At 52.6% G+C, this 23,770-nt stretch overlaps 10 protein-coding genes across 10 annotated transcripts; 5 read left to right on the top strand and 5 right to left on the bottom strand.

Moving 5' to 3' along the window:
- Window positions 1–39: 39 nt before the first annotated feature.
- Window positions 40–540, bottom strand: N7519_000048 (uncharacterized protein; the record flags this gene model as incomplete). Its single annotated transcript, XM_057286828.1, has 2 exons — window positions 40–327; window positions 430–540. The coding sequence occupies 2 exons, from the start codon at window positions 538–540 to the stop codon at window positions 40–42; spliced, it is 399 nt and encodes a 132-aa protein (XP_057152911.1).
- A 96-nt stretch (window positions 541–636) lies between these two features.
- N7519_000049 (uncharacterized protein) lies at window positions 637–1,007 on the bottom strand (the record flags this gene model as incomplete). Its single annotated transcript, XM_057286829.1, has 2 exons — window positions 637–881; window positions 995–1,007. 2 exons carry the CDS (start codon window positions 1,005–1,007, stop codon window positions 637–639), a joined length of 258 nt encoding a protein of 85 aa, XP_057152912.1.
- A 317-nt stretch (window positions 1,008–1,324) lies between these two features.
- Window positions 1,325–2,378, top strand: N7519_000050 (uncharacterized protein; the record flags this gene model as incomplete). Its single annotated transcript, XM_057286830.1, has 2 exons — window positions 1,325–2,205; window positions 2,267–2,378. 2 exons carry the CDS (start codon window positions 1,325–1,327, stop codon window positions 2,376–2,378), a joined length of 993 nt encoding a protein of 330 aa, XP_057152913.1.
- A 181-nt stretch (window positions 2,379–2,559) lies between these two features.
- Window positions 2,560–3,856, bottom strand: N7519_000051 (wax synthase family protein; the record flags this gene model as incomplete). Its single annotated transcript, XM_057286831.1, has 2 exons — window positions 2,560–3,693; window positions 3,749–3,856. The coding sequence occupies 2 exons, from the start codon at window positions 3,854–3,856 to the stop codon at window positions 2,560–2,562; spliced, it is 1,242 nt and encodes a 413-aa protein (XP_057152914.1).
- A 207-nt stretch (window positions 3,857–4,063) lies between these two features.
- On the top strand, window positions 4,064–5,905 carry N7519_000052 (cytochrome P450; the record flags this gene model as incomplete). Its single annotated transcript, XM_057286832.1, has 7 exons — window positions 4,064–4,212; window positions 4,264–4,676; window positions 4,744–4,951; window positions 5,011–5,145; window positions 5,176–5,329; window positions 5,414–5,694; window positions 5,746–5,905. The coding sequence occupies 7 exons, from the start codon at window positions 4,064–4,066 to the stop codon at window positions 5,903–5,905; spliced, it is 1,500 nt and encodes a 499-aa protein (XP_057152915.1).
- A 206-nt stretch (window positions 5,906–6,111) lies between these two features.
- On the bottom strand, window positions 6,112–11,464 carry N7519_000053 (type I polyketide synthase; the record flags this gene model as incomplete). Its single annotated transcript, XM_057286833.1, is given in 4 exon segments — window positions 6,112–6,361; window positions 6,375–7,445; window positions 7,465–10,220; window positions 10,244–11,464. The coding sequence occupies 4 exon segments, from the start codon at window positions 11,462–11,464 to the stop codon at window positions 6,112–6,114; spliced, it is 5,298 nt and encodes a 1,765-aa protein (XP_057152916.1).
- A 465-nt stretch (window positions 11,465–11,929) lies between these two features.
- Window positions 11,930–12,943, top strand: N7519_000054 (4-hydroxybenzoate octaprenyltransferase; the record flags this gene model as incomplete). Its single annotated transcript, XM_057286834.1, has 2 exons — window positions 11,930–12,160; window positions 12,206–12,943. The coding sequence occupies 2 exons, from the start codon at window positions 11,930–11,932 to the stop codon at window positions 12,941–12,943; spliced, it is 969 nt and encodes a 322-aa protein (XP_057152917.1).
- Window positions 12,944–13,225: 282 nt separating this feature from the next.
- On the top strand, window positions 13,226–16,416 carry N7519_000055 (uncharacterized protein; the record flags this gene model as incomplete). Its single annotated transcript, XM_057286835.1, has 5 exons — window positions 13,226–13,277; window positions 13,333–14,079; window positions 14,854–14,917; window positions 14,971–15,344; window positions 15,395–16,416. 5 exons carry the CDS (start codon window positions 13,226–13,228, stop codon window positions 16,414–16,416), a joined length of 2,259 nt encoding a protein of 752 aa, XP_057152918.1.
- Window positions 16,417–16,903: 487 nt separating this feature from the next.
- N7519_000056 (Transcription factor) lies at window positions 16,904–19,761 on the bottom strand (the record flags this gene model as incomplete). The annotated part of the gene is made up of 3 exons (XM_057286836.1): window positions 16,904–17,687; window positions 17,860–19,049; window positions 19,174–19,761. 3 exons carry the CDS (start codon window positions 19,759–19,761, stop codon window positions 16,904–16,906), a joined length of 2,562 nt encoding a protein of 853 aa, XP_057152919.1.
- A 2,048-nt stretch (window positions 19,762–21,809) lies between these two features.
- Window positions 21,810–22,757, top strand: N7519_000057 (homocysteine S-methyltransferase family protein; the record flags this gene model as incomplete). Its single annotated transcript, XM_057286837.1, has 1 exon — window positions 21,810–22,757. The coding sequence occupies one exon, from the start codon at window positions 21,810–21,812 to the stop codon at window positions 22,755–22,757; it is 948 nt and encodes a 315-aa protein (XP_057152920.1).
- Window positions 22,758–23,770: the final 1,013 nt, after the last annotated feature.

Here is a 23,770-nt window from a genome sequence, read left to right on the forward strand (position 1 = left end):
ATGTGAATATATATAGTTTCCTGCTCCAAAAATATCTATCTACTCCGACTTCCCCCTTTTGGCCGATGCCTCCTGCTCCAACTGACCACGAAACCTTTCCCGTGCTCTTTCCTGTGCCTGTGGGTCCGCAAATTTACGTTGGAACCAGCTCTGCTGCATTGTCTCGCAGGCTGCCTCCCAGTCGGTTGTCCACTCGGGATAAAAAGGCGCATAGCCTAGCAGCCCGCCTATCCACCGGCCCACCACGATCCCGAGAAACAGCCCGACCCAGGAGCGGAACGGGACCCACCACGGCGGCGATAGATACGTGCCTCCGGCATCGAACATCTAGATATAGCTGGTTAATCCTGGGATATTTTTTTTCAGGGGAAATTACTTTGCTCACCGAAAGCACCTGTATGAAGTCCAATTTCTCCCCCGCTGAAAAACATCCTCTTGATACCCATACCAATTCTCAAAGAACGGTTGGTCCATAACCGTGGCACCCTCCTCTTCCGCAGCAGGATCACTAGCACTCACGACAAATTCGACCTCATTCATCTCCGTCCCGGGGTTCCATAAATGACATGATGGGTATAGGGAGGCACTGCCAGTTCGCCATCACTCGCGGTCCGGTGAATGGCACGCCCATTGAAATCAATAGTAAGGTTCCCGCGAAGAACGCGGAAGAATTCCCATTGGGACGGGTGGAAATGTGTGGGGGGGCTTTTGGCCGGTGGCGATCAGCTTGGCATAGATGCCGCGACTTGGCCTCATGATACCGTGAAACAGGAACAAGCGGTCCGGGGGCCGGGGCAGATTACGGACCGAAATGGCTCCATCAAATTTTGTCAGCGGATCTTGACCGGCTGTGAAGGTACGAGGTTTGCAGGGAGCCATTTCTAGTTAGAACTGGAAGTAGACCAGAAAGAGGAGCGAACGAAATGGATGAACTGCTTACTTTACATACTCGATGTTCATTCTCGTCTCCCGATTATCTTCCAGGATAACATACCGGAGAATTCCATCTCGTCTGAATGTCATACGAGATAGACATTTGGCCGTGTTCATTCGGTCGAGGTTGTTTCGGTCTTCGTCCCTTGGAACTTCCCTTTTAGGGCTGGCGTCGGCCGAATGCTGAGTCACCCCATCAAGGAATGCGCCGTTTGTCAGCTCCGCTGAACAATCCAACAAAGGACCTCCGGATAGCAGGGTTGTGATAGGAAAAAAAGAATCTTGAGTATGACTACCCCGATGTCTCTTCTTCTTCTCTTCAATCATCAATTGTGCTCTTCCCGTTGGTGGCCTCAATTCTCGCATCTCAACTCCTGATTCAACTCCCACCATGGTCAACATCATCCAGCCGAAAGTCGATCCCCTACCTACGGGCATTGACCTGACGGGTAAAACTGTCGTCATTACCGGTGCCAGCGCCGGAATGGGTCTGGAAGCCACCAAACAGCTCCTGCGATTGCGCGCCTCGACCGTGATTCTTGCCGTGCGCAATGTCGCCAAGGGCGAGGCCTGCGCAACTTCCCTCCGCCAGGACCGTCGCATTCAAACCCACAACCCCAAGCCGACCATCAAGGTCATGGCACTTGATGTGGACGATTATAACAGTGTACAACGGTTCTCGAAGCAGCTCCGCGAAGAGATTCCGGTGGTCCATATCCTCATTCTCAATGCGGGTATCGGTCTGCTCAAGCTGGAACGCAGCGCAAGTGGCCATGACCGAACTACTCAAGTCAATTACTACTCCAATGTGTTGTTGATCGCTGAGCTCCTGCCGCATCTCCAAGCAGGCGCGGAGAAGACCGGCTCTCCGGCACGCATTAGCTGGGTTGGAAGTCGCGCACACGAGGTCACCAGCTTGGAGAAGAAAGCTCCTATCAAGCCCGGTGAAGGTGTTCTTGCGCATATGGACAAAGAAGAAGCCTTTGTCCCGTTCCAGCGCTATGGGGATTCGAAGCTACTTTGCGTGATGTTCATGTACAGTCTGGCGCCGCGACTGGATCCCAAGAAAGTCATCATCAACATGATGTGTCCGGGCATGGTGAACACCAACATGAGCGATGTTCTCCCCATGCACCTGCGCTTGATTGTGAATGTTGTCAAGTCATTCCGTGCCAGGCCTGTTGAGGTGGGTGGCTGGATCATCCTGAATAGTGCGCTGGTGGTAGGCCCTGAGTCTCATGGCAAATTCTTGAATGACAAGACCATCTCTGAGTAAGTGATACGCCTTTTCGGTAGAAAGTGGTCTATTGCAAACAGCTAACACACTCTATAGTAAATCGGCGTTCATCAAATCACCGGCGGGCCAGGAGATTCAGAAGAAACTGTGGGAGGAGACAATTGCCGAGATCGGCACATTGACCACCCTTCCTGCCGAGTTCAAATAGAACATCCGGAGAGTGTTTTTTGTGTTCCTAAGTTGTGATCAATGTGTACCTCATCCATGTGGAACCCACTGAGGCTTCCTTAATCAAGTGCGAATCAATCCTAACTAATTCAAAGCTATATATAAAAGAGATATCTCGTCTACTGTCTTCTCTGCTTCTTGTAGCAGCTTCGTAATAACCCTCACCAAATCATCTCCCATGCCATCGCCACAAAATTGCCCGGCACCGCTACAGCAGACAGCCGAACCAGCTCCAATGCAGCAAACAAGTCCCCCCTCTCATCCTCAATCCCCATCGCCAGAGCTACCGGCACACCTTTCAGCTGTACTCGACTCCAGACATACCAAGATAAAGTGATTGCATACCCCATCCATCGCCGCGTCACCCCAGGCTGTGTTCCCCGATCGTCAATACCCAACACCCAACAACCAAAATCCTCTGCTATGATTGCCATCCCCTGTAACACAAAATACTTCATCTCCCCGCCATCCGAAAAAGGCAGGCCAAGTGCTCGTGTCACTTGGTAGGTTCCACACGCATGAATTAGCCCCGAGATGACAAAACTCATCATGAGGAGTGAGTACCGTCTCGCCAGTCTAACAGACGTCCGTTTAGACGTTGTCACACTGTCCGGCATCAAGCTAATAAGATATGCACCAGGCGCACCAGCCTGTCGTCGTAGCTGCTGGTGCCAAGTGTACCCCCAGAATCGGCGAATGCTGTATGCTTCGCGAACACTACCGAAATTTGGTGGCCAGGAGGCAACATCCTGCCACGAGCGAGGGCCGACTTGGAGGCCGACACAGATAGCCGAGAGCGGGAGCATTAGAATAGCGAAATGGCTGTATATTGTGATGGCAAAGCCGCACACAATCAGGGCGTAGATGTGCAAATTGCCTGGAAGCGAGGGGATGGCGTTTGGGTTTGACGAGACGACTTGACAGGTCACGTTGACGAGATGTAGACCCGCGTACATAGCAGTCCATCTGAGGAGCTGGGCTGCAGCGAATTGGAATCTGGTGGTTGGCACCGGGGATTTGGGAATGCCGGCGACGCGCCAGTTCCAGCCGATACCGCGCGTGACGCTGAAGAGTTCCAGGGCCCAGAAAAAGCGCTTAGGTACAGAAAGCCGGGCTGTATCCTCAAGAGTTTGGGACTCGATGATGCGGTGGAATGTTTTCTCTGGGACGGTCGTGTACAATCGGTCAAAGTAGCGCGCTAGCAGATTGCCCATAAGAACACCCGATGTGTAGAGGACGGCCCGGTCTGGTACTGAAGGTGGCCGGGCAAGGAATGCCTGTACTGCACAAGTAATCTGGAGAAGAAGCAGTCCATAGCGAAGGGCAGTTCCATGGGGGGGCCTGTGGAACGCAGACGGCGAGGACAAAGGCTAGGGCTGTATAGTGTCCGCTGTCGAGGGAGAACGGCTTCGTTTCCAATGTCGTGGGTTTCCACGAGGAAGCATCCATTTCAGCCATGTCAAGAGGACATTCGAGGAGAATAGGGTATCTTCTATCCGGTCCTGGTCGTACCTATGTGGCTTTTCTATCTCGGCATGGTCGGTCATCCGGGCTGCGTGGTATTCGGCCGATCGCGACATAAGCAACGCAGTTAAATATAACTTGACAGAAAACAGAAAATGGACATGACCAAAGTTTGGTATCATTTCTGGTCAATACAAACTAATGAGTTTGCTTTCTGTGCTTCCTGTGAGCCTCTGGCTCATTGCGGCGGGCACCTTTGCTGTTTACCATGCCATTCGTGCTGTCTACCTGATCTTCTTCAGTCCACTGGCCGTTTTCCCAGGCTCACCATGGGCGGCTTTGGGGGAATAGTGTGTATTTCTCTTTGTTTCTGAGGCTAGTTCACTAACCACGTACTGCAGTTGGGAGGCATATTGGAATATCGGTCTTGAACCCGGCCGTAAAGGCCAGACGCTGTTCAAGCTCGAGGAGATGCATAAGCGACTAGGACCTGCACTGCGCATGGGTCCCAATGAGGTGCATATATATGATCCAGCCTTCTACCATGAGCTATACCGACCGGGTAGTCGGTACTACAAAGACCCATCGATGCACAAGGTCCTGGGAGCGCCGTCAAGCACGCTGGCCGAGAGTGACCCGGTGCGGCACAAGCAGCGAAAAGCACCACTAGAGCCACTGTTCTCCAAGAAGAACATCCTCAGTTTGGAGCCAATGCTGATGGAGCACGTTGACCACTGCTCGCAACGATTTGATGAGCTTTTTGCCCAGGGAAAACCTGTCTCAATGGAGTGGGCTTTGAAGTCTCTAGCGATGGGTATGTACCTTCCTGCACTATGTGCCACTTCATTCCATCACGTCCATGGTCTAATAGAATGATCCAGATATGGTCTCTCAGTTTGCATTCGGTCAATCCCTCAATGCCCTCGCCGATCCGGAGTTCAAGTCGCTCCCTGTGCGCGTCTTCCAGCAATACCTGCCCAGTCTACATGTCATCAAGGCTTTCCCCTTTGTGAGACTGCTCAATTCGCTCCCCTGTGGATTGCAAAACGGATTTCCCATTCTGTTGAGATGGGACATGAGCTGGAACAGGTGAGCACGACCTATATATTTGCCCAGCGAAACATTATGTACTGACTCATTCTATCCAGTTCGCCGCTCGCCGCATCGATGAGTATATGGCCGCGGCCGCAGCGGGAAAAACCCCTACCTTTCCAACTCTCATGGAGCGTTTGCTCATTCCGATTCCCGAGAAGGGCTACGCGGTCCCGACAAGCAGGGCCTCCGTGATGAGCTTCTTACCGTGATCTCCGCAGGGACGATACCACTGGGATTGCCAACACAGTCACCCTTTTCAATATCTTCAATAACCGTGAAGTCCACGACCGCCTCCTGGCGGAGTTGAAAACTGTCATGCCAACGCCTAATTCCCATGTCTCGTATCTTCAGCTCGAGGCGCTGCCATATCTGGTCCGTCGTTTCTATCCCTTCGTCGCTCTGAAGAGAGCACGTCATGTCAAGCACAACATCTAACACTGGCATGATACAAAACAGACCGCGGTGATCAAAGAAGGCCTTAGATACTCCTCTCCCGCAGCCTCCCGCACTCCCCGTCTCGTTCCCCCGGGTGGCGTCCGCCTTCCGGACGGCCGATTCATCCCTGCGGGAACCCGGGTGGGAATGGCAATTTACCATATCCACTACAACGAGACGCTGTTCGAAAATCCCCGCGTATTTGATCCAGAGCGTTGGCTGCAGGGACCGGAGGTGACTGCAGAGAGAGCCAAGTTCCTGGTGCCATTTTCGCGAGGGAGTCGCTCTTGTCTGGGGATCAAGTATGTGCTCTCCTTTGAGAAAGATATTTTACTAACGGATCTGAAATGTAGTCTGGCGTATATGGAGATGTATATGGCCATTGCGTATATTGTGCGACGATTCGACTTGGACCTCGTAGGGACAACCGAGGAGGACATGAAATGGGATGATATGGTCGTACCTCAGTTCCATGGAGAGTTTATGGCGTTGACAAAGCGGCGGGAGGATTAGCTGTTCGAGAAGTTCCCTGTAAGGTGTGTTTCTGTTGATAGAGACAGTATTTCCTACGGCTGTAGACATGCTTGGTGTACACATCATTATGAATCCACCTGTTTTTAGATATACTTGATGAAACATACTATTTGATAGTTCGATGCTGCAAGAAAGTAAATACAACTATATACATATATCACATATTCAACTGTACAATTTCTGATTTATTCATCCAACACCTGGCAGAAGTACTCTACCAGATGATGCACTGTAGGGTACTTCCACACCAACGTTGGTCCAACACTCACCGTCAGCGCCTGCTGCAGGCTCATGCGGAAATTCACCGTCATGACAGAGTCCATGCCCATTTCCGGCAACGCCACTGTCTCGTCTACCTCATCTTCAGGGATAGATAATGTTGTGGACACACACTTTTTCATAACGACACGCAAATACTCCGCCAATTCTTTGCCACTCAATTTCTTACTCCGCTCTCCGTTCTCCCCCATTGCCTTCATCGACAGCTCTCTCTTTCCTCGGTGCAATATCCCTCAGGATCGCATGTGGCAGCGGCTCCCCAGATTCAAGTGGCCGAGCACGAAGTACGACACCATGGTCAGCACCCTCAGTGCCAGAGATAGAACTCCAAGCCAGGAAAGCTTCGTCAGGAGTCACATCCGTAATTCCGCGAGCATACAGTTCCGCCTCCAGGGCGCCATTGGAACTAGCCCCCATACCCATGCCACGCCAAGATGTCCAAAGGAGCGAGGTGGCATTATCCCCCTCCTTTCTGCGTGATCGCGCCAAAGCGTCCAAAAATGAATTCCCACTCGCGTACGACGCCTGACCTGGGAATCCTAGGAGCTGGCCGCAGGAAGAGAAGAGGACAAAGAAGTCTAGGCCAGGCGAGCTGGGAGGGAAGACGGTGTGCAGTGCCAAGGCACCTGCAATCTTTGGAGCAAGGACGGCTTCAAAGGCATCTGGAGTGATCCGCTCGATGAGTTGGTCATGGAGGATGCCAGCGGCGTGAACTACGCCGGCGACGGGTGGGAGGCTGAGTGTGGCGAGGGCCGAACGAAGGTTGGTCACCGCGGATGCGTGGGAAATGTCGATGGCTACTGGGTGGATAGTGGCACCAAGACGTTCAAGAGAGAGGATACTATCGATGATGAACTGAGTCCCAGGTTTATGCGAGGCCGTCCAGGTCGAGCGCGGCGGTAGGGAGCGACGAGAGAGCAGTAGGATGCGTCTGGCACCCTGCGTGACCATCCATTGGGCTACAGAGAGTCCGAGAGAGCCGAGTCCGCCGGTGATGAGATAAGTGGATGCCGGGGAAAATGTGAGAGTAGCGGGTCCAGCGGTTGAGTGGGGCGGAGCGGAGCGGAGAGGGCGGAGACGAGCCGTGCGCGGGACCCCATCCTCGATCTTGACGACATCAGCGTTACGCACGTAGCGCATTGCCATGAGCGGGAATACCGAGGGGTCTTCGAGGTCGATGAGACTACCCCAGATCTCGGGGTGTTCAGTGTGCAGGATCCGGCCGAGGCCTGTGAGGGCACTGTGCCCTGAGATTGGACTCAGAGGTGAGGGCAAAGAGGCGGGTGGTGGGCTTATCCGAGGAGGATAGGATAACCTGGGCTGCTGTCACGAGGTCATTGCAGCTGCGGGTCGCGGTGTCAAACATCCGATCGGCGACTTGAGGGAGGTAAACGACCGCCATAGACGAATGGGTTGTCAACGGCAAGTCGGAGGCACGCTCGTGGATAGAGGTGGAGATGCCTCTTCCCTCGAGCTGTCTCTGGTATGCTCCCACCTGAGTCTTGGCGGCATCCGCTGTCAGGAACGCGATGTGGGCGAATTCCAGCGGCTCCTCGGCCAGCGTGGCGGGCGGCCAGCTGATTTGGTGTACTAGGCCAGAGGTACTTTTGCGTGACAAAGACTCGCCCTCAACACCGGCAAATGCCATACCCTGGATCTCCATCAGCACCGTGCCCTCCTCGCTGCTAATGATCACGTCGGCTGCGTCGACAGAGGATTGCGCCTTGGTGCAGTGGATGTACACGACTTGCGGAGTGGCCACGTCAACGGCCACGACACGACGGACGGCCGTGGGCATACGGAGTCGGGGCTCAGAGTGCCAGAGGGTTGACGCGATGGAAGTCGCAGCGTCCATGACAGACGTCAAAAGATCGTCCATGCCGGGCAGGCTGTCTGGGTTGGCGTCTACCCTGGCCAGCATCTCGTTCTCGCTCGCCACATGGTGGGCTACCCGCCATGGGAATCCCATGGCAGACACGCCTACAGAGGCGAGGTAGTCAATCGAGAAACTATCTGACAGCTTCTGTGGCAGTCTTTTTCCGACCTCCGCTATGTCGACATGGCTAACGGAGGGTGTTGCATCAGCCCCCACGGTCGCCGTGGTATTGACAAGCCACGAGCTATCTTCATTGCTTGTCGACTCCTCCAGACGAGATGTGACAGTGATGTTACGCGTGTTATGCCGGATCTGGATCTCGCGGGCCGGAGACACAACAACAGGAACCTGGAGCGACACTTCCTCCACGCTCCTGGGAGATAGCGCACGCAGGAATGTGCGCAAGAGCACCGCAGCAGGCACAATCTCTGACCCATGCAGTGGGTGACGGCCGGGGAAAGGTCGGTTGTCTTCCTCAAGACGGGTTTGGTAAAGTACCTCGTCCGTTCCCCACAGGGCGGTCCGAGTACCGAGTAGGTCATTGGCGGCAGGCTTGTGGGTTGGCGCCAGTTGTGCAGCCGTCATCCCACTCACAGCGCGATAGAATGACTGGTGATGCCAAACGGTACCGGGTACTGATGAACTCCATGGCGCAGTCGGTTCGAGATCTGTGGATTTCACGGCGCAGCCGAAGCAATGCAGGCGGCCCACAGCGGCCAAGATGCTCTTTAGTGCTGGCTGCTTGCGCACCATAGTGGGTGTCGCGATAAAACGGTCCGTAGTCTGCTCGCTGATAGTCTCAGCAATCGAGTGCGTTATGATGGGATGACTCGCCACCTCCACAAATGCGCGGAATCCATCGTCCACAAGTGCCGCCACTGTTGACTGCAATAGGACCGGTTGGATCATATTCATCACCCAGTATTCCGCATCACGCAATACGTCTGACCGCGGATTTAATAGTGAAGTCGAATAGAGAGCCCGATGCGGCACTTGAGGATGGAGCTCGTTCTTCAGTGCTCCGCGGAGGGGACCAGCCAGCTTCTCCAGCAGTGGTGTATGGAAGGGCACGTCTGTGGCCACAGCACGCACCTCCACACCTTCTTCACGCCATTGCTCAGATAATCTCTGGACCGCGTCAACAGTGCCGGATACCACACACGCGGTCGGCGACGCCTCAATTGCGACGGACGCGCCGGGGTGCGTGGCAATACGGGCACGGGCCTCCGATGCCGACAGCCGAACCAGGGCCATGGCACCTTGTCCCATGAACTCGCGGTAAAGACGCGCTCGTCGACATACTACCAAGGCTGCTTCATGCCAGGTCAAAGCCCCAGAGACGACTGCCGCAGCGGCCTCGCCCAAGGAATGCCCTACGACAGCGGTTGGAGGACCGGACTCCGCCTCGAGCACGGCGGCAATGCCCAGATGCATGAGGAATGTCATCGCCTGGATAACATCGGTGCGATCTGGACAACCGGCGTGCAGGGTTTCAATCGCGGAGAATCCTAACTCGGCTTGAATGATTGGTTCCAGGTTTCGCACCACTTCTCCGAAGGCCGGGCTAGAATGGAATAATTCGCGACCCATGTCGGGCCACTGCGCACCATGGCCTGAAAACACCCAGACCGCGCCCTTCCCCGCCTCGGATCCGATTCGGTCACTGATCGCCCACCGACTTGGCACATCTTTGGCCAGATCATCGAGGGTAGCGATGGCGTTTGCGACGGAATCAGCGACAATGGCGTAGCGGAAGCGATGATGCATGCGGCGCTGCGATAGCGTGGAGGCGACTGTCGCCAGGGATACCGCTCCATCCATGTCGCGCAGCCACTGGCTTAGGCCAGCAGCTGTTGTGGAGATTCGGTTTGCTTGAGGCACGGACAAGAGAAGGAGGGTCGGCGCAGCATCACTGTCCGGGATTTGGGCCAGTCGCTCGGCAAACAAGGGTCGTCCTGCAAATGATTCGATGATCGCATGCGACACTGTGCCGCTGTATCCGTATGATGCTATAGCTGCCCGTAACGGTCGTGATAGGGCGCCACGGGGTAGCGTCACCAGCTCGCGGGCAGGGCGCAGTAAGTTCTCTTTCCATGCGATTTTGCTATTCAACGTCTGCAGATTCGCCTGTGGCGGCACCTCCCATGGCGAAGCACAAGTACCGCCTTGATGAGACCCATGACACCAGCACCAGCTTCCAGATGGCCGATGTTCGGTTTGATGGAACCAATATAGCACGGGTCAGATGGATGCCGTCCGGATCCCACACCGTATACCTCAGCTAGGGCATTCGTTTCTGTGGGATCGCCCAGCGATGTGGAGGTGGCATGGGCCTCGATATAATTGATGGAGTCAGACGTCACTTTTGCTTCTTTCAGCGCCTTTTGGGCAACGAGAAGCTGTGCCTGCGCATTGGGGGCCATGATTCCAAGTGTCTTGCCATCTGAGGCCACGGCACTGCCCTTGAGTACGGCGAGCACTTGGTCACCGTCCGCCAAGGCTTTATCCAGACGCTTTAAGATGACCACCCCCGCTCCTTCGCCTCGGCCGTACCCGCTAGCGGAGTCATCGAAGGAACGACACTTTCCATCCGAGGAGATAGCCCCAGCTTCGTCCAGCACCCGGGTCAACCCTGGTCCCAGGAGTGCGTTGACACCACCTGCGATAGCTAGATCAGTCTCGCCAGCACGGATAGCCTGACGGGCATGGTGTACAGCGACCAGGGATGATGCACAGGCCGCATCCAGTGCAACGCTAGGACCCATCAAATCGAGCAGATAGGATATGCGGCTGGGGATGCCGCAGTAGGCTGTGCCCACGCCCATATGGGCACCGACATCAGGAAGGTCTTCCAAGACCAGCTTGGCATAGTCATCGGAGTTGACACCCATATATACGGAAGTGTTTGAACCCGCAAGACGGGAAGGAGAGATGCCTGCATCCTCCAAGGCCTCCCAGGCAACCTCGAGGGCAATTCGCTGCTGGGGATCCATCTGCTCCGCCTCGCGTGGAGAGATGGCGAAGAACGCAGCATCGAACTGGTCGATGTCATTGAGGAAGTAGCCCTTGGCGGTGGTTTCAGCCAGTACGGCCGCATTACGAGGATGGCGCTGTCGATAGGGATCCCAACGCCAAGAGGGCATATCCCCTGAAGCGTCACCTTTCTCAAGGAGGAATTGCCACAGTGCGGAGGGGGAATTCACGTCTCCTGGCACGCGACATGCCATGCCGATTATAGCAACGTCGTCGTGGTTATCATTTCGGAGTAGGCCATCATGCATTTCAGCGTCTTCGGAGCTGGTTGCCGGAGTCGTTGTGCCTTTGCTATCGTCGGAGCCATTGGCAGGGGTGAGAACCTCTGTGCTGCTTGTTGAAGTAATCATTATGATGTGTAATGTAGACTCTATGACGAAGAATAATTAAACAAGTTTGAAGATTTTAATCTCTCACGCAGTGAATCTGAACAAATAGAACTCGCTCTCTATATATTAATATGTAGATTCTACGACCTCGCTATTTCGATACTTCTATACTTCGCTTGATACCAATAGAAGTCTATTTCAGTATCCCATCTAATTCACTGCGCCATTATCGGCCGGTCTGACGCTCTAGCGATATAGTATAGACTCGGATGGTCAGCGATCGGCCGAGATGAGATTTCTCTGCCCTAACGCGAGGCCTGACACGACTCGGCCCAACAAGACCGACCCCGAGAGCCCCGGCTGATACAGAGAGGTACACAATGAAATGTAATCTTGTCACGGGAACTCTTTTCATCTTAATCTATCTTCTATAAGGATCTTCCAATTTACTGCTTTGATCGAGGCACTCCGAATAGCATCATCAATATGACTGTCTCTATTACCCCCAAATCCCAGCGCAATGTGGCTCGCGGTGTATGGGAACTCGCCCGGTTACACACTCGTGAAGCCTGGCTATGCTGGTATCCCGCCATCTGGGGGGGCATGTGTGGCCGCGGGCATGCGAGATGTGTCCCTGGAACTCGCGCCATTCCTTCGTTTACTCTTCGGCATCTGGGCCAGCGTGACAGCTACACACTGTGCATTCTGTACATTCAAGTAAGTGTGGAAGATGAAGGAGTATGTATATCTCCTACTGAAAAGTGCATTAGCGATATCTGTGACCAAAAGCTCGACCAACACGTCGAGCGATGCAAAGTTCGCCCTCTACCATCTGGGATGATCAGCACCTCTGAGGCCGTCGTGGCTTTTATCTGCTGGTTGCCTGTCACACTCGCCATTACTTGGGGAACGCTCGGCCCGGCCGTCACGGCGGGCTTCATTCCTGTATGGGTGCTGAGCACCATCTACCCATTCATGAAGCGCATCATGCCATTCCCCCAAGTCGTTCTAGGGGCGATTATCGGTGGCGCAGTTTTCCCCGGATGGGTGGGAATTACTGGAGATCTCAAGGATCTGGATCAGGCACTCCCCCTGTTCTTCGCTACAGCCTCATGGGTTGTCTACTTTGATGTCTTCTATGCGACGCAGGATCGTCCAGATGACGAAAAAATTGGCGTCAAATCACTCGCTGTGCTTTTGGGGAAGAATGTCCAGATTCTACTGGCTGTGCTAGGGGCCCTACAGGTATTGCTCTTTGCTGTCACCGCGCTGCGGGCGGATATGTCGCTCATTTTCTGGGTGCTGGGACTCGGTGTCTGGATGGTGAATGTGCCGTGGCATATCCTGTCGTTGGATCTAAAGGATCGACACTCGGGAGGCCGGATTTTCAAGTCGAACATCAAGCTGGGCTTGTATCTGACGGGTGTCTCTTTGCTGGAACTGTTTGTGGTGCGGGTATACGATATTTCCCTGGCCAATATGAAGATGGAGCTGCATTAGAGGATGGAGCTCCAGACCAGAGAGTATACAATTGAGCCCCAGAGTGTGAAGTGCTAGTCACACTGGCCAGATCGGTATTCTGCGCTAAACCGCCTGATCTTGCTCTACCTGTATGTCCTCCGGCCGAGTATGATCGGTCTTGTTCTTGCTCGGCCGCGTGGATGCATCGTTTATACCTTATGACCTTATGATCAATATATATGTTACGAGTCATTCCCATTCATTCGTCTATAAAAATACACACAATTCTCCAGTAGTAGACTCATCTATCTACTCATCACCATGAACCGCATCGACGTGCACCACCACTTTATCCCCCCTGCCTATGTCAAGGGTATGTCGATATGAGCCCTGACTTCTCTCCAAAAAGATAACTAATTAAAAAGTAGCCTTCAACTCGACTCCTGGTGACCCCTCCGGCTGGCACCTCCCCAAATGGACCCCCGAATCGACCCTCTCCCTCATGGGCTCCCACTCCACCCGTACGGCCATTCTATCTCTAACTGCACCGGGCACGTCTATCTTGTCCAATTCCCCAGTGGAATCAGCCAACCTAGCCCGGCAAATCAACCTCTATGGGTTCCAACTTCACCAGGAAAACCCCACTCGGTTCGGTTTCTTCGCCAGTCTCCCACATCTCACACCTGAAACCATCCCCTCGGCCATCGAGGAACTCGCCCATGCTCTGGACACCCTCCAGGCGGACGGTATAACTCTCTATACTCGGTATAGCGGAACTGGATACCTCGGTCATGCGGCCTTTGCGCCGCTCTGGGAGGAACTCAACCGCCGCAAGGCAGTAGTCTTCATTCATCCGACAAACACGTCCTCGGACGCAAAGAACAAGCCGGAGATGGTCAATCCGAAACTGCCACAACCGATCATTGATTATCCACATGAGACATGTCGAACGGCGGTCGATCTGATCACCTCCGGGACGATCTCGAAGAACCCCGACGTGAAGATTATTCTGTCCCACGGAGGCGGTACACTACCTATTCTCGCTACTCGGGCGGCAAACCTTCTTTACGATGCGGGTCTGACCGATATCTCCCCAGAGATGTTCCTGGAGCAGGCCAGGAACTTTTATCTCGACCTCGCCCTTTCCGGGAACGGGGGGGAATTTGGAGTTACTGGTGGGCAAGAATGGGTTTGCAAAGCCAGGTCATGTGCTATATGGCAGTGACTTCCCGTATGCTCCCGTGGAGACAATTAACAAGTACGTTGGGATGATGGAGGAGTTCTTTGCCCAAGGAGGGGATAAAGAGGAGGAGGTCGCCCGGGGTGCAGCGGTGGAGTTATTCCCGCGATTTCGGATTGAGGATAACAAGGAGATGATGCCTCAGAATAGGCTATAGGCTATATGCGTATATACGTATGGATGTGGAGAGAAATGAATCACGATGCTATACGATAAAGGACCCATATGAGTTCGGGGCTAGGGCTAATTGGATCTCCAAGAGAAAGGCCGCGCAATCTCACACTTGCAGAGTCCTTCAATATCCCTTGCAAAGTACAATAAGCATTCTAGTGTATTATCTCGGTCAATACAGTCTCTTATTCGGACATCCGAGTATACTACGTCGGCCGACTTGATGTCCTATGGTGATCGTATTGTAATCCCAGAAGTATTTATTCTCGTATCCCTGCCATTTTATATATCTGTATAGTATTGAGTTCACGGACTTCTAGTCTTTATTTTATCTGAAATATCTCCATGGGTTAGATTGGAAGTGTTGAGCAACTATCATGGCACTCTTGTATATAACCACCGCAGCGCTGGCCCTGTTGTTACTCGTTCTCCGGGCTGTCTTCAAAAGTTGGAGAATACAGCGCAAACTACCCCCTGGTACTTACTCAATTCATCTCTCTATCCCAGTCCCAGAAAATAGCAAGCTAACGAATTCCAGGTCCACCTGGTCTGCCTGTCATTGGCAACATCCACCAGATCCCCGCAGTACGCGCTCATCAAAAGTTCGTTTCTCTTCCTGTACTTAATTAACTACACTCCCATCTAACATCAACAGATTCACCGAATGGGCCAAAGTATATGGCGGTCTCTACAGCTTCCGAATTGGCCCAGCGACCGCCGCCGTTATCACCGATCGGAGTCTGGTCAAGGAACTGCTCGACAAACGCAGCGCTCTATACAGCTCACGCCCAGTATCCTATGTGGGACAGAATCTCATAACCGGCGGCGACCATCTCCTCGTTATGGATAACAACGAAATGTGGCGGCTATTCCGCAAGACAGTGCACCAGCACTTCAAGGCGAGCATGTGTGAGAAGGAGCACGTCAAGCTCCTCGAAGCCGAGCACACGCAGATGATGCGCGATTTCCTCCTGTATCCAGAGAAACATATGCTGCACACGAAGCGCACCACGAACAGTATCATCATGAGTCTGTTGTACGGGATTCGTACCCGTCGTGGGATACACCACATATGCAAGAGCTCTACGAGATCATGGAGCAATGGTCGAAGGTCATGGAGACGGGCGCCACACCACCCGTCGATATCTTCCCGTGGCTGAAATGGATCCCACAGCGGTGGTTGGGCAACTGGGTTGATCGGTCGGTAGAGGTGGGCAGCGGCATGAAAGCATTGTATGGGTCCTTCCGGCGACGGGCGATCGAAGCACGACGACAGGCCGAGCAGAGTTCACAAAGCAGAGCTCGGACCTTCATTGATCACGTCCTGGACCTACAGGAGAAGGCAAACCTCACTGACAACCAAGTCGACTTCCTCGGTGGCGTAATGATGGAGGGTGGGTCCGATACCGGGTCCACGATGCTCCTGGTAATGATCCAGGCGCTGGTGCAGCATCCCGAAGTACAGGAGCGGGCGCGTGCCGAGCTCGACGCCGTCTGTGGCGAAGACCGATCCCCGACATGGGCAGATTTCAGCCGTTTGCCATACATCAACATGATCGTCAAAGAGACGATGCGCTGGCGACCGGTGACGCCACTATCGTTCCCGCACGCGCTCAACCAAGACGACTGGGTGAATGGGTATCTCCTACCGAAGGGGACGACCGTGTTTCTGAATGTGTGGGGCCTCCACCACGACGAAAGCGTACTCCCCAATCCCGAGCGGTTCGACCCGAGTCACTACGAAGGCCGACATAATCTGGCTTCAGACTACGCCGCCTCGCCGGACTACATGCAGCGGGATCACTTCATCTATGGGGCTGGACGACGACTGTGCCCGGGAATACATCTGTCGGAGCGCAGCATGTTCATCGGAGCAGCCAAGCTCCTATGGGGGTTCCAGTTCGAGCCCGAAATGAACGAGTCGGGCAGGCCGGTCGCAATCGACACCGACCCGATCACTGGGTACACCGAGGGATTCCTGGTGTGTCCGCGGGCGTACAAATGTAAAGTCTCCCCTCGGTCCGCTGCGAGGGCCGAGACGATTATGCGCGAGTTCGCCCAGGCCGAGTCCGAGGTCCTTTGTCAGTATGCGACGCCATAAGCTGCGAGGCCGAGAGGGCGTGTCCGAGGACGGTTGAGTCAAGGCCAACAATGGATTATTCGGCCGATGCTGGGATATATAATATACTTTGGCTCACGTCGACATGGAGCGTGGACCGTGTAAGCGATGGTGTGCATACTACATGTTTCCGAATGATGCAAATTCATGCGATGTGATTGGAAGCTGGGTGCGAGGAAATGGCCGTATCGGGATTGCGTATATGCACGTGTATGCAGGTGAGATCTCACTAAATGTCCGCAGAGGTCCGTGTTGGTGCAGTAGCGTAGTCCATAAAGGGAGAATGCTGGATCTTGCAATGTGGGCTCGTGAGCTGTCCCATAGAGTCACTAATATTTTGGAATCAGGTCAAATCGTGTAATTAGAGGAAGAAGCCGCTGGAGCCGTGTAAAAATGGCTTATACACTCTATACATTTATTTTTGCTTACGATAGGGACAACAAAAAGGTAGAGCATAGGAAATAGCCTGTTACCCTGGAAAATCGAGTCCGTCGGGCAGGCCACGGCGACCAAACGCGGCACCTTGTGAGCCTAACCCTGTGATTACAGCATGATCAGGCGTCATATTATCAGGACGTGCGAGGAAATTGTCGGATTCCAGAATCAATGACGAGGACCAGGCCTCAAGATCCGAAATCGTAGCAAGGAAGTCCATATCCAAGCCTGAGTCACTCCCAGCCACAAAGACGCTGTTCGGTGGGACTGGTTTGTTACCAGCAGCCACTGGAGGAGCACCGGTGGTTATGGGTGGCGTCTCACAATTGTGGTGGGTGCGAGTGGTAGGCGATACATCAGAAGAGGGCTGGTCGGACGTCGCGCGCAAGTCGGACGCCTTGGTAGCAAGGTGGGACATAGAAAAGCGGGCCTGACACTCGATTAGGTCTAGTGGCGGAGCCCTGTCTTCAGGTCCGAGAGACGAGTCGAGCCGCTCGTGAAGGTCAACGAGAACCTGAATGGCCAATGGCATTCGCATTTTGCCCCCATTGGAATCAGTATCGTCGGGGCTAGTCCTCGTCGAGGAAGGATCTGGAGCTTGATACTGGGCGACGCAGTGATGTATAACCTCATCAACACAATATCGGGCCAGCGTGGTCTCTCCAGAGTGCTGGAAGTAATGGAGGTAGATTAGGGTGATGAATACGCATTGGAGAGGTCCATAGTGGCTGCAGCAGAACCACGCGTATGGGGAGAAGGCAGGAGCTTGATACAGCTGCAGGTAGATACGCAGGTAATTCACACAGAGCTGCGCCATACTGGATGGTCAAATCGCGTGTTAATAAGTCTTTCATGGCAGTATGACGGTGGTGGATCAATGTAAATGGATAATTATTTAAGCTAGGCAGGATTCGCTGTGCGGAGAGGGATGCAGCGGGAGATGCGCCATAGCATGCGGGATAGGGATGTAATGTAGAGAATGATCCATACCTGGTCCATGACTTGCGCGATTGCGGGTTCGCACTATCCGGCGGTGGAAGAAATGGTTTCTGCAATAAAATAGCCATTTCTGATTTCAGCAATGTTAGCATGATTCGCGTCCATGCTGCAAAGACGGTTGGCTGGCTTGAATCGTCCTTGTACAACAAGGGTTGGGTGGACGGAGACGCATTCGCCAGGCGGGATGGGATGTATCCCATTTCGGGGATTCCCTGCGTTGGAACGCGTGCGATAAGCGAGTCAATCTTCTGCAGAAGCTCCTTGGCATCTGTGATCAGCTTGCCAAATCCATCCTGGCTTGGACCATGCGCACTCTGCAGGTGCGCCACGATCCTCGCCTGTAAGCGAGCAGTCTGGAAGCGTCCGATAGCATATAGCATGGCTACCGACTGTCCGTTAGTCACCAACTCGTTGGGTGGGGAAAGTCCAGCGGGGATATCGCTCGGCTCTACATGGTCAGTGTTAACCATGCGCACCGCGTCCAATGCCTCGTTCCCGCAACAGGGGGTTAGCCCCGTGGAGATGCTCGACTGCACATCAAGCCAAATAATGTGCCACCAGACCCGGCGCCGGATTTCTCGATCAACGGAACTCAGCGCAGACCCTGCTCCCTCCCGATGCAACCCCATAGTCTGGGCAATGCGCACCGTGGTGCTCACGTTAACCAGGCTACGCATGGGCTCGAAGGGCCGATCCAGAAACGGTCCTGTCAGCAAATTCGAAACCAGCGTATTTAACGTTGGATGTTCCTGATGTTGACATAGAGAAAGACTCGTTGTATATGCCGACTTGAGATGGCTCACTGTCGTCTCCTTCTGTAGACCCTGCAGGTTGGTGTTCACCCAGCTGGCTGCCGGCGCGGCAGATGCGCCACAGTATAAGACTGCAAAGAGCAGGCAGATCAAGGTCGGGTCATCGCGGAGTTTATCCGAGGGTAAAGCATTCTCGCTATTCCGACACCATTCCCAAAACTCGTCGTAGTCTGCCTGCAGGGAAGGCGGGTGTAGGAGAGGAACAAGTGGCCATACGGCAAGGAAAAAAGTCTCTAGCAGGGTATCACTAACGGGCTTGGTGGGCAGCGACCGCAGGAGATTGAACATCCCCATCGAGGAAATATGTGGAAGGGGGAGATCGGGGTGGGCATGACGGTTTTCGTCGAAGAAATCATCGCTCAGGCTTTCCTACAGGATGATCAATCGAGGTCAGTCATGGTCCTGCTGAGCGACAGATCCCGTCGCAGGTTGCATTTCTTTCTTTCTTTCTTTTTCTTTCTTGGCTTTTTCCTTTTCCACGAGCCAGACTCACCTTTCCGGCGACGAACCCCCAGAAAGTCTGACCAACGTATCGCACGCGACCACCTCGTCGTATACTCAAATAATCGCGGCACGGAGGGTCACTCGGGGTCGGGAATAATCTTGTTGATGGCGCAGGGGAGGGATCGCGGGTAGTTGTCGAGCTACCATTAATTGGAGGAGCATTCGCATCGCGATAACTTGGGAGTTGTATAGCCTCTTCCCATGAAGGGACTGTTGGGTATGGCTCTTGTCGTTGCGGCGATGGACTGGCATTGGCGGATACTTGAGGACGAGAAGGAGGTCTGGACGGCTTATCGGGATATGGAGCATTGGTGTCTCGACCCCAATGCGGCCAGGGGAGGTCTTGGCGGGCATCCGATGTAGAGTCTCTGGAGTCTTTGTCTTGCGGTGATACTGGTCGTACACGGCCGGTGGATTCGTCACGGACCATAGCCCTGTAGACACAATTCTCTTTCATGCGCACACAGTTGGCGCATTCTGGCTGCTCGCGACCGCAGCGAACCTTGCGTCGTCGGCAGACGATGCAACTGAGCGATAGCCGGGGTTTCTTGATTTGGCGGGGCTCGGATAAAGGCATGTTTCAGAAAGGGAGTAGACGAATGCTCGACTCCTCCTCTGAGGGGAGGTGGGTTTTTATTGTAATCATATTGGGAGTTTCGTATGCAGAGAAGAGGACAAGTGCAGTTGGGAGGACGTTTAGCCCCCAATTACCTCCAGCGCTAGATAACCCGTCTGACCAATCATTTCACCATTCCACCAGACCTGAATGATATTTGACAAGTTGATGTTGAAGGAATAAAAAATAAAAATAATTTAATTTAAATGGATTCACACTCTCTGGAATACATGTAGGTAGGAAAGGTTCGGGGCCATGTCATCTTCGTGTTATAGCTCATCATAGTACATCCGTAGTGCTTACGGAGTATACTTCAAAACATACTAGTATAAGCCCCGTATTGTGAAAGATCCAGGTTCAGCTGTTTCTAAGGCCAGCACCGAGAGATCTGTGAGATTTATGGCTGGATATTGGAGATTAAAAGCCTGAAACTGCTAAGGGAGGAGAGAATACGGAGTATATCTGGATCTCTTGGCCTTCAACTGCTGTATTGTTCACACCATGAAACGGATGGTCGCGTCTGGATAGGTTGGGGCCGTATTAAATTAATATTAAATTAGTACAAACAATCGCGTATGATGCAATATGATGGATTCCTCATTTCTACGGAGTAATACGAGGGACTTTTGCTGACCAGGTCTCATTTCCAGCCCTTCGTTCTCTTAAATTCGCGAGGCTTCAGCCATTGAACTATAAAAATAGACTGGTCCGCGGAAATTCAGGTCAAGGTCTTGACTGAATCTCCCAGAAGGGTAAACAAAAAGACGGACCCTCACGAATACCTTCAAGTTAGCCATTATCTAGGTCTAAAACAACTTACAGGATAAGATGCAAAACCACGATCGGACTTCATTCTAGGCCTCTCGGGGTGAGATACCAGATAAGCATTGCCATGAGAACCTTGGAAGAGCTGAACGTGGGACCGGTTATAACGGCTTCCAAAAGCGAATACCGAAGAAAGCCTGCAAAATGGCCGAGGTGGCTAGCCAATCCGCGGGCTGATGAAGAACAATAGTGTCTGATTGAGTTTTGTACGGCCTCTTAAGGCTACATTACCCTGTGTATCAGGGCTGTAATCTTGGCCTAGAAGCTTGATCGAGAGTCTTCAATGTGGTGGGGGGGTCCACGGGTCTGTGGACGGCTTAGCTCAGACTCGGAGATACTCGGTTCATGTAACTAATTCCGTCGACAATCGACATCTGGCGGATCAGTAAAAGTCCCATCTCCAGAAGACGCTTGGCCACTTATAGTTCGGTTGGTTAGTGTTGGCTTCCTGGGCACGGGCAGATGGCCGATAGGTCCTTTTCCAATATTGAAGGCATCTTAGCATACCCCTGCATGTCTCACATTCCTTGTCAGCTCCTCATGAGCAATATCACCATATTATACTGTTCAAGGCCCTTCTTCTGTGTTCAATGCATTCAATTCAATCGATGGCAATTTGTGATTTCGGCGATCCGTGGAAAGACACGGCCCGAGCCGTGTACCTTCGCCCCGCATTCGATTCAACTGAATCGTAGGTATCTTGATCTTTATGCCTTTGCGACATCAATATTCAGACAGAGAGTTGGACATCTGCGGAAACCAGACACACCTCACGTTTCTGTCAACATCGCGACTAGTCTACACAATGAGGCAGAGACGCTTATAACTTCCGGGACCCTACAGTGGCCCACCGCCGATCACAGAGGTCCCAAGACCCGAGATACAGCGCTGGAGGCTGTTGAAATGCTCCACCGTACCCAACCTCAGCCTTGCAAGTGACTTGATTAGTCTAAGAGCGCCCTTAAACTTCATATGATATCTACTACGCTTACAACGTGGGAATTTTGTCAAGAAATCAAAGGATCAACAGCAGAACTTGGGTGATAGTCTTCTGACTTTTCGCCACTAATTTGGAGTTAGTTCACCCCGGGGCCCTTATGCCCCGGCAGCCTCATCCAATACATATTTATATCCTTGGATATGTCGCCATCCAATTCGAATATTTGCAATAACCAGTCTAGAAAATGGCCTCGCAATCGAAGCTCCCCCAGTTGACTTCCTCCAAGCTTTTCGTCACCGAAGGCGGAATCGAAACAACTCTCATCTACAGAAAGAATTTCAATCTCCCTAGCTTCTCTACTCTCCCACTTCTCAATACGGAAGAAGGTAGAAAGACTATCTCGTCCATCTACCAAGAATATGTGAATATTGCCCTCGCCCACTCAACCGGCGTCGTCCTCGAAACTCGAACGTGGCGCGGCTCTCCTTTATGGTCTTCCGAAATCGGCCTCTCCGTCCCAAGGATTCTCGATCTCAACCGCACAGCAGTCAAAATCCTCCATGACATTCGGAACAAGACTCAATCCACTTCTATCGTCATTAGCGGGGCCCTTGGACCTCTTCAAGATGCCTACCAGGATTCCACGGGCACGGTCTCCTTCGGTCAGGCACGGGAATATTATGGCCCCCAGATTCATGCTTTCGCTGAAGAAGGCGTAGACATGTTATGTATCATGACTGTAACAAATCTCGATGAAGCCACTGCGGCAGTCAGTCTAGCGCATGAGTATAATCTCCCTATTCACGTCTCGTTTAGCGTCGAGACAGACGGACGGCTACGAGGAGGAAGAACCCTCGAGGATGCGATTCGAGAAGTCGACCGTCTAACGGAGAATTACACAACGTACTTTGGGGTGAATTGTGCCCATCCACGTTACATTATAAAAGCAGTACGGGGTATGCATACGGATGTGAGGTCGAGGATCGGGTCGATTAGAGGGAATTCAAGTCTTAAGAGTCACGATGAGCTTGATAACTCCCTGGTGCTAGATCGGGGCGATATTTCGGTGTGGGTTCGAGAGTTCAATGAGCTTTTGAATATGTTGCCGGGACTCAAAGTGGTAGGGGGTTGCTGTGGCACGGATGAAGAGCATATTGATGCTATTGCCAGCAGGATTGATTCTGTTAGTTAAACATCCGCGTACACACTTCATCATTGTGCTTCTGTATTTATTTCGGTATTTATTTCTGTTCATATTTTGTCAAATCTTGGGAACTTGATGCGCATGACCCCTGCTTATAGCTTCTTCAAGTCAAGAATAAGTCACTAGTAGATGATGTTTCATCAGCAATACCGTCCAGGTTTAGTCCTCTATGTCCCATGGGCTTTACTAGGCAACATTTCCACTGGCATGTATTTCTTTGCTATATGATTGACCTCTGATTACCAATCCCTACCCCTTACGAGTATATATTCCCCCCAGAAAGGAAGAATTGTAAATGAAAGACACAGAAAGGGAGACGACTATGAAACAATCCAATCGACCCGATATGGTAAACCTGACGGCACAAGAGCGACCGGGCGTTCACCATCTGTCTAGGGGATATTTTCGAGGAGCTTGCAGCAACTATTCAAATGGATGATATTGGGCTATGCCGTCAGACTTGCACTCTCTATATCTATCACATCTTCAAAGTGGAAGTCTATCCTAGCATGAGAGAATACCGACTATACCTAAATGTCTCTTCTGACGACCCGATTATGACCGAACTTCTTATGAATCCACTCGAAGTCGTTTCTCCTCGGTGCACGATATTGCGGTTTATTTAATCCCACAACGTGAAAGGGGCGTTGTCATTCATGTGTCTAGCGCCCCAGCCACCTGCGTCTTGCCATCCTTTAGGCTCGTTGAGCGTGTGGGGTGACTAGACTGATATGCTGGGTTACTCATCTCGCACGAAGAGGGCTTGTTAGGGAGTCGGTGTATACATATCTACCAATGAAGAACTTTCCTGGGTGCGTGAACCTGAGGTGATGAGCGGATGGGCATGATAGAAAATCCGTTTTGAAGAGAAGAGCAAATTAAAAGGAGTTGACATGAGATGATCAGATGAGATTCCCAGTTAGGATCCCAGGGATGCAGTCTACCAGGAGGAAGCAGTCCAGATCCCAGTGTTGAGGAGTACGCAATTGAACTTACCTCCT

The sequence above is a fragment of the Penicillium mononematosum genome (genome assembly GCF_028829835.1).
Source record: "Penicillium mononematosum strain IBT 11891 chromosome Unknown utg000001l:1.0-4488741.0:1.0-4491989.0, whole genome shotgun sequence".
Taxonomy (NCBI): domain Eukaryota; kingdom Fungi; phylum Ascomycota; class Eurotiomycetes; order Eurotiales; family Aspergillaceae; genus Penicillium; species Penicillium mononematosum.